This window comes from Vigna unguiculata, chromosome 2 (assembly GCF_037176805.1).
Source record: "Vigna unguiculata cultivar grain cowpea cultivar isolate G323 ecotype 2 chromosome 2, ASM3717680v1, whole genome shotgun sequence".
Taxonomy (NCBI): domain Eukaryota; kingdom Viridiplantae; phylum Streptophyta; class Magnoliopsida; order Fabales; family Fabaceae; genus Vigna; species Vigna unguiculata.
The window spans coordinates 11,286,356-11,295,802 of NC_140793.1; the positions used below are offsets into that span (position 1 = coordinate 11,286,356).

Consider the following 9,447-nt stretch of genomic DNA (forward strand, 5'->3'; position numbering starts at 1 on the left):
AACTTGTTGACCTTTGACTAGGTTTGACTTGTTGACTATAGTTGACTTGACTTAAGCTAACATGCTAATTTATGTTTATTTGCTTTGTAGGTTAATTAGGAGTAAGAAATCAATGCTAGGTGGCACATGGTGATTGGGGAGCATAAATGATGTGGAGGAGAGAGTAAAGCAAAGGCATAAAACATAAAGAAAAAGGTATAAAGCAAGTGTACCTATGTACCTTTGGTCTCCTTTGTTTTTAGCACACTATGTCCAATTTTGGAGACATATGAGACACATTCTTTGTCTCCTTTTGTGCTAGAACGAAATTAGCCTTGCACACACCATAGTTAGCTCTTTTGTCTCTCATTTTTGTAACCTTATTTGACCTAGTTTCTAGAAGCTAGGGTTAGTTTTTGTAGAGACATCCTTAGGTATCTTTTATTTGCTTAGAGGCCCCTAAACTCTTCTATATAAGGGGTGCTCCTAGACATGTAAAAGGGTTGAACATTTTGAAGTAAAAACACTCTTGTGTCTCAACCATTTGTGAGAGTTTCCACCCTTGGGAGTGAATACTTTTAAGCCTTATCTTGCATAGCAAGTGGCGGCACACATCCACTCATCTTCAAGGTTGCCATGGCTTCTAGCCTAGCCTTGTAGTGGCGTGCTTCTCACATTTTTACCATTTCTTTCCTTTCCATTTTATGTTTTCTTCATCCTTTAATTGTTCTTGGTTTTCTATGGTTTATGTGCTTTCCATTTCCTTTTTGTTTTGAATCAATCCATCATCTTCTTCTCTTGAGCTTTGTGAAAGGAACCTTCACATCTAGATAGCTTGCTATCTTAATGTCCAGTGGGGATTTCGCTTAGCTTTCTTAATCAACTCACACCATATTCAATAATATTAAAAAGGAACAAGATAATCCTTCATCAGGGGAAATTACCAAGAGATCCTTCAGGGATTGGCGGTTCGGTACTTGGTCATGAGGATCTCTATGGTTGGATGATCTAATTTTGTTATTCGGATAGGCTACGTCACGGATCTGTACTGTCTTGGGGAGGGATATTCGTAGTGCGGGGTAGGTGGCCATCAGGAGGGTTGCCAAAGGACGCGTAGTTTGGGAGATTGTCTTTTGTGAGTATGCGGGCCCCGGTCTTGCTGAGGGTCGTGCTCTTTAGGGAGGGTGTTTGGTGTGATGTATGCGTCCACAAGTTTGGCCGAGGGTCCTACTCTTTAGGGAGGGTGTTTGGTGTGATGCATACGGCTAGTGGGACCTTTGTCGAGTAAGCAGCTCTGAGGCTTTGCTGGAGGTTGTATATTAGGGGGTGGGATCCTCTAGAGCGGGAGGTGATGTAGGCTGTCATTAGGTTTTCTGGATGCTACATGAACCATGGGGGCTCTGTTAAGGTAGGGGGTCAGCGGCTATGTCTGGTGCCGTGTACCTAGGTATGGTTAGGACATCAGTCTCCTAGTCTTGAGGAGATAGCGGGTGGTGGTGTTTTTGCAATTTTCATTTGCGGACTATGGTCGCGTATCCTATGGGTATAGTCAATGTTTTTTCTTCTACAGTTTGTGATGTCATTTTACAGGAACAAAAGGATAAGCATGTGAATGAAACACACCAACTTCCATGTTTAAAAAGGAAGCTTGTTCATAGTGGTTTATTATGTATTTCGTCCCGGTCTTGCTAAGGGTCGTGCTCTTCATGGAGGGTGTTTGGTGTGATGTATGCGTCCAAATATTTGGCCGAGGGTCGTGCTCTTTAGGAAGGGTCCATATGCCCACTTAAAAACCAACCTTGGGAAGATCAAGCGGACCTTTGCTCAAAGTTTGTGGATGACTTTTGGTAGCCTTAAATTTAGTTACAATCAACCATTAAGTAGCGGATCGTCATTAGCTTGAGTGGATCATTAAGTAATAGCTTTAATCGGGTTGTAATTGTAATTTATCTGTCTTTTGTAATTCTGATAGTTAAAGCTCCTATATAACTTGAACCATTTTCATCAATGAAGGCAAGCTGAGGTTTATTCAGAAAATAAACGAGTTTTATCTCATCTATCTTAGTGAGAGTGATTCTCCTAAGTTCTTGAGTGATTCAAGAATCCATGAGTTTAATCAAAGGTCTTTTAACCCTTTGTGTGTTTCAACTCTTACGCTTATCTTCCATTCTTGGAAGTGTGATGTCTATCAATTTCCGTTCCATCTTCTTTTATGTTTCCATTATCTCACATTGTTCTTACGGAACCGAAGGTTGTAATCCACAAAACACTTGAGGGCTTCTGACGATTGAATATGGTGAAGTTATTTAAGAAATATCAAGTTGAATTTGATCCTGGAAGAAGAGAATTAGTTTCAATTTGTGAAAAAATAAAAGTCCTTCACAAGATCATAATAAACTTACATTAAAACTAGTGTCTTAAGATTCGGGACAAATCTTCTCGAAGAAGGAGGGTGTGATGTGAATTGCATATGGTTTAAATGGAGGATGACTAATGCGCCGTGTTGATGCAATTTCTTTTATTTAAATAAGGGCCCAATGCTTTGTAAAATTGGCTTACCAAATTGTGTTTGTGCTTAACCAATTAACGGGCTTTAGTTTTGCTTTATCTTCAAGTTCAAATAAGGGTCCATATGCCCACTTAAGAACCAACCTTTGGAAGATCAAGCAGACCTTTGCTCAAAGTTTGTGGATGAGTTTTAGTAGCCTTAAATTCAGTTACAATAAACCATTAAGTAGCGGATCGCCATTAGCTCGGGTGGATCATTAATTAATAGCTTTAATCGGGTTGTAATTTAAATTTATGTGTCTTTTGTAATTCTGATGGTTAAAGCTCCTATATAACTTGAACCATTTTCATCAATGAAGGCAAGCTGAGGTTTATTGTGACATCCCATTTTAGAAAGATATTACTACTAAATAAAACGTCACAAGATCATAATAACGAGAAGCACTCAGAGAAATATAAAACGTAGGAAAGATAACTATTACAGTCATCCGTAATTACTTAAAAGGAAACTTAGGCATACCACATAGTCCTAAGCAAAAAGAAATTTAAAAGGGTGCAACAGTTTTGCAAAAAGGTTGCCACTAAGGCAACTAATACAAAAGGCCTCATGGCCATGAAACTACTCCTAAGACATCCAGACAGGGAAATCTAGGCCGCACCGCTGCGTCTCCCGGATCCATCTTGAGCCTCCCTCTCATCTGCTCCCACCAGAAGGTGATCATCGCAAAAGAGAAAACATAACAGAAACAACACAAAACGCAAGGGTAAGCTAATGTAATTTGATCTTATCATGATACAACAGGCAAGTACTTAAACATTCCTTAACACGCAACACAATAGGCACAGAACATCATGTTATAGCAAACAAGCAGGACACTATGACTCAATTATCCGGATAATTATACTAAGATCGGATTCACTGGACGCTTGCACTTGTGGTGGCCTCTACTGCTCTGCAGAGCCATTGCCAATGGGTTTCACCCTACCATGCACAAGGTTAACCTTCAAGCATCTAAGGCCATTATCCTGTCAAAGACTAAGGTCTCCCGCCACTCTCACCACTTGGGTCAGAGTGCTCTACTTGAGACTCACTGACCCTTTAGAGTTTCGGGATGCGATCCTTACTTGAATCCATATCTTAATATATACACTACACGCCACCACGAGGTCTCCCCACGAGACTCATGGAATTACGCCTATCACACACCAAATTCATGTTTCACACCATATCCACCACCTTTATCTTGAAACATCCAATTCTCATTCAAGTTCTCAACCAACCAACCAAAATCCATGTGTTATTCATGCCAACATACCAACTTTTAGTTCATAAGATTCAAGCAACCATATATATATATATATATATATATATATATATATATATATATATATATATATATATATATATATATATATATATATATATATATATATATATATATATATATATATATTCACATGCTTTAGGTTTTAAAAGAAAGGGGTAAATAAATAAATCACACAATTCCCCCATCAAACAAAGAGAAAAACCGAATTGGAACCACCCGCTGCAGAAGCCTCGCTCAAGCTAAGAGTCGTTGCCCAGACGAGAGAAGCTGTCTCGCTTAGGCGACGGGCTCTCGCTTAGGCGAGCCTACAACAGTGGGTCATTGGAGAGTTCGCGATCCCTCGCTTAGGCGAGACTGTCTCGCCTGGGCGAGCTGACCTGTCGCTTAAAAACACAGCCCTTCGCCTAGGCGAGTGCTCGAGGCAGAACTAGGGTGAGCATTCTGATACTCTCGCCTAGGCGAGACGAGCTCGCTTAGGCAAGAATAACAGAGCTCACCACTGTCAGCCCACATGTAGTGGCGGAAACAGCTCAGATCAACTCCCAACTACATATGCAACTCCATTTCAACCAATAAAAACGTACTAAGCACGCATATCACCATAAAAACGACCAAAAACAGTCAAGAATAATTTAAGACCGATGAATCTAGCTTCCCTTACCTCTATATTGAGCACCAAAAGCAAACCGATCTGAACTAAGGGGTACCACAGCTCTAGGAATGAGCTGAAACATGGAAAAAGGGACAAAACGAAGTCAAGAAACTCAACCCCAACTTGACCCACGCATTTTAAATAGAGAGGAAAAGGAAATGAGCGGACCAGAAGCTCCGAAGTTCACTTACTTGGAAAAGAAAGGGTTTTGGTAGCTCGAAGACGTGCGGCTGGTGTGCCCTAGCAGAGGGTAAAGGTGTGGAGTTGCTGCTTCTGAAAAAGAAAATTGAGGAATGAGGAGAATGGAGGGGTCTGTGGCAGGGTAGGGTGTCCTTCAGAAGGGCTGCCCTTGGGCCTACGAAGGGTCAGGCCCAAACCTCTGGGACAAAAGAAAAAGGGCTTACAATATCTCCCCAACAACAAAAATTTTTCGTCCTCGAAAAATTAGACTTACCAGAACAGGTGCGGATGTGAACTCCTCATCTCCTCCTCTAGCTCCCAAGTCGAGTCACCTGTCCTCTGGTCCCAAATGACCTTCACGAGACTAGTGGCTCTTCCCTTGCGCTCCTTCACTTGGCGATCCTCTATTGCCACGGGCTGTACTACTACCTGGAGATTCTCCCTGACTTGCACATCCTCTGCCTCCAAGACATGCGATGGGTCAAAAACATACTTCCGTAGCTGTGAAACGTGAAAGACGGGGTGTAGATTAGCCAACTGGGGTGGCAATGCAATCTCATAAGCCACGGGCCCTATCCTCCTCAAGATCTGATACGGACCCAAGAACTTAGGAGACAACTTCCTTGAGCGGATAGCCCTCCCCACACCAGTGGTTCGGGCCACCCTCAGGAACACATGCTCCCCTACATCAAACTCTAAGGGCCTCCTTCTTCGGTCTGCATATGCCTTCTGCCGACTCTGAGACGCTTGCAACCTATCCCTCACTAACTGCACCTTCTCTGTAGTTTGTTGCAACAACTCAGGTCCTACCAAAACTGACTCACCGTCCTGGTACCAACATAAAGGAGTCCTACACCTCCTCCCATACAAAGCCTCATAAGGCGCCATCCCTATACTCGCTTGGTAACTGTTGTTATAGGTAAACTCCACCAGCGGTAACACCTCATTCCAACTACCAAGGTGGTCCAAGATGCAAGTCCTCAACAAGTCCTCTAAGGACTGAATCACTCTCTCTGACTGGCCATCCGTCTGAGGATGATAAGCAGAACTCATCCTCAACCTGCTACCCATAGCCTCCTGCAGTGCCTGCCAAAACCTGGAAGTGAACCGGGGGTCTCTGTCAGACACTATGGTACTAGGCACTCCATGAAGTCTCACTATCTCTCGGATGTAGAGCTAGGCCAACTTGGCCATTGACATTCTGAGATTCACTGCCAAAAAGTGAGCACTCTTCGTCAAACGATCCACCACCACCCATATAGCATCATGTCCTCTCACGGTGCGAGCCAAGTGGGTAAGAAAATCCATAGCTCTGCCATCCCACTTCCATACCGGAATATCCAAAGGTTGAAGCTTCCCACCGGGTTTCTGATGCTCCACCTTCGCCTTTTGACAAGTCAAACAGGCCGATACGAACTGTGCAACTTCCTTTTTCATGCCCTGCCACCAAAAGTTCTCCTTGAGGTCTTGGTACATCTTAGTCATGCCAGGGTGCAGACTAAGACGACTCTTGTGTCCCTCCTCAAGGATCAACTTCCTCAACTCAGCATCATCTGGTACACAAACCCTACCTCTGAACCTCAACACACCATCACTGCCCAAGGCAAACTCCTTGGCCTGATCCGATCCCAGTAACTCCTTTACCTTCTGTAGACTAACATCCCTTGCTTGCCTCTCCCTGATTAGGCCCAAGAAGTCACAAGATATAACCAAGGTGCTACACCTGATGAATGCTGGTTCCAACTCAAACTGTAGCTTCATGTCTCTGAAACTCTCAAGCAACTCTAACTCTTTCATCATCAAGTGTGCCACACGCACGGTCTTCCTGCTCAGTGCGTCTGCCACCACATTCGCCTTCCCTGGGTGATAGAGAAGCTCGAAGTCGTAGTCCTTTAAAAACTCTATCCACCGCCTTTGCCTCATATTCAGCTCTTTTTGATCGAAGAGGTACTTCAAACTCTTGTGGTCACTAAACACACGGAACTGCGCACCATACAGGTAGTGCCTCCAGATTTTCAAAGCAAAAACCACTGCTGCTAACTCGAGATCATGAGTAGGGTAGTTCTTCTCATGAACCTTCAACTGCCTCGAAGCATAGGCCACCACCTTCCTCTCTTGCATCAAGACACACCCAAGGCCCTGATGAGAGGCATCACAGTAAACCTCAAAGGGTTTACTCACATCTGGGATTACCAACACTGGAGCACTCGTCAGCCTATACTTAAGCTTCCTGAAGCTCTCCTCACACCTATCTGTCCATGCAAACGGTTGGTCTTTCCTGGTTAGCTGTGTCAGGGGTGCCACTATCTTGGAGAACCCCTCTATAAATCTCCTATAGTAGCCAGCTAAACCCACGAAGCTTCGAATCTCCGTCACTGACTTGGGACATTCCCACTGTATCACAGCCTCTACCTTAGCTAGATCCACAGCTATACCCTGAGCTGATATCACGTGCCCCAAGAACTGCACCTCTCTCATCCAGAAGTCACACTTTGACAACTTGGCAAACAGTTGTTTCTCCCTCAAGATACCAAGCACTATCCTCAGATGTTCAGCATGTTCCTCATGCGTCCTGGAGTAGATGAGAATGTCGTCTATGAAGACCACGACAAACTTATCTAGAAACGGACGAAAGATCCGGTTCATGTAGTCCATGAACAAAGTCAGGGCCTTAGTCACACCAAATGGCATGACAACATACTCACAATGCCCGTATCTGGATCTGAAAGCAGTCTTCTGAACATCTTCTGCCTTCACCAGAATCTGATGATAACCTGACCGAAGATCAATCTTGGAGAACACCGACGCCCCATGTAGCTGATCCATCAAATCATCTATTCTCGGCAAAGGATACTTGTTTTTGATAGTCAGCTTGTTCAGCTGCCTATAATCCACACACAACCTCGAGCCGCCATCCTTCTTCTTTACTAACAAGACAGGCGCTCCCCACGGCGAAGCACTCGGCCGTATAAACTGTTTCTCTAGCAGTCCTTCTATCTGTTTCTTTAACTCCACCAACTCCGTTGGGGCCATGCGGTAAGGAGCTATCAACACGGGGCCAGCTCCTGGTACCAATTCTATGGAGAACTCAACTTCTCTCCTCGAAGGCAAACTTGGTACCTCTTCGGGGAACACATCCTCAAATTCCCTGACCACTGGTATCACGGTGATCCTCTCTTCCTTCTCAACCTCTATCTTGGCAAAGACCATAAAGCACTGTGCGCCACCCTGGACTTCCTTCATAACCCCATGAGAAGACAACAACTCAGGCTCCTCTGAGTTGGAGAACAACAGCTTCTTCTCCCGACAGTTTATGAGAACATGATTGGCAGAGAGCCAATCCATTCTCAAGATCACATCAAGCCCTTGCAGAGGGAGGCATATGAGATTGACTTTGTATACGCGCCCATCTACCTCAACTGGACATCTAGCACACACAGAGGAAGTCCTAACCAACCCAGATGCCAGGGTAGATACCACGAGGTCAAACGGTAGCTCACACACCGGCAGACCCAACTCCCGCACATAAGACTCTGACACAAATGAGTGTGTCGCTCCAGAATCAAAAAGCACGCAACAAGACTTGCCAGATATCACACAACAACCAATCACAAGGTTACCTGAACCCGCTGCCTCTGACCCGGTCATCGCAAAAACACTACCTGTAGCCTGAGGCCTGCTGCCTCCTCCTCTCTGCTGAGTCTGACCTGAACTCTAACTCGGAGTGTGCGGTGAAGGTCGTGCTACTGCCCCCCTCCTGGAAGGACAATCCCTGCCGAAGTGGCCTCTCCTGCCACAAAGGTTGAATCAGCGGAAACCTGGTAGCCGAGGGCAGAAATTCTTCGCATGCGGTCCTCCGCAATGATAACACTGTATCCTGCTGGGCGGGAAAGAAGAACCTCCAGATCCCTGTGGCTGTGGATGGGGCCTTGCATACGGCTTCCTCTTCTCTTCAACCCTCAGCCTGGACCCAGATGGTCCACTAACTCTCTGTTGTGGCTGCTGCTGAGCTTCCATCTCTACCTTCATTCGCTCCATGACTCTGGCCTTTTCCACCAAGGCCGCAAAGTCCTTGATGGACAGTGGAGCTACCATCAAGCGGATGTCCCCTCTGAGACCGTTCTCAAACTTCCTGCAGCGCCACTCCTCATCTAGTGGCATGGTATAGAAACGTCCCAGATGCTTGAACTGCTCGGTATACTCGGCCACTGACCTGTTTCCCTGCGTCAGCTGGAGAAATTCTACCTCCTTAGCGTACCTCACGCTATCAGGGAAATACTCAGACAAGAACCTCTTCTTGAAGGCTCTCCATGTGATATCCTCGTGCCTCTCTTCCATTACTAGCTTCATGCTGGCCCACCAATGCTCAGCCTCTCCAGTGAGCATGTAGACAGTGAAAGCAAGCCTGCTCTCATCCGGGCACCTCTTGGCGTCGAAGATGCGCTCCATATCCTTCATCCATTGGTTTGCCTGATCGGGACTCTTCTTGCCATCAAACTTGGCAGGTTGGTGCTTCAAGAAGTCTTCCAAACTCCATTTAGGGGGTGGAGGTTGGGGATGAGGACCATACATCTAAGCACCAGCAGCATTCTCCCCTAACTGACGGAGAGCATCCACATGCTGCCTCTGAGCATCCTCTACAGCCTGCCTAGCAGCTTCCATCTACTGCATCATGAAGTTCTGCTGCTCAAGAGAGGCTTCCTGGCGCTGCATCGCCGCCTCATGCTGTTGCATCATGGCATTGCTTTGCTGAGTCAAAGCCGCAGCCATGGCCTCGATCGCCCTAGCCAGATCTTGCCC

At 45.5% G+C, this 9,447-nt stretch overlaps 1 protein-coding gene across 1 annotated transcript; it reads right to left on the minus strand.

Annotated features, from left to right (window-relative positions):
- Positions 1–8,454: 8,454 nt before the first annotated feature.
- On the minus strand, positions 8,455–9,219 carry LOC114172953 (uncharacterized). Its single transcript, XM_028057125.2, has one exon. The coding sequence runs from the start codon at positions 9,217–9,219 to the stop codon at positions 8,455–8,457; it is 765 nt and encodes a 254-aa protein (XP_027912926.2).
- Between the last annotated feature and the right edge of the window lie 228 nt (positions 9,220–9,447).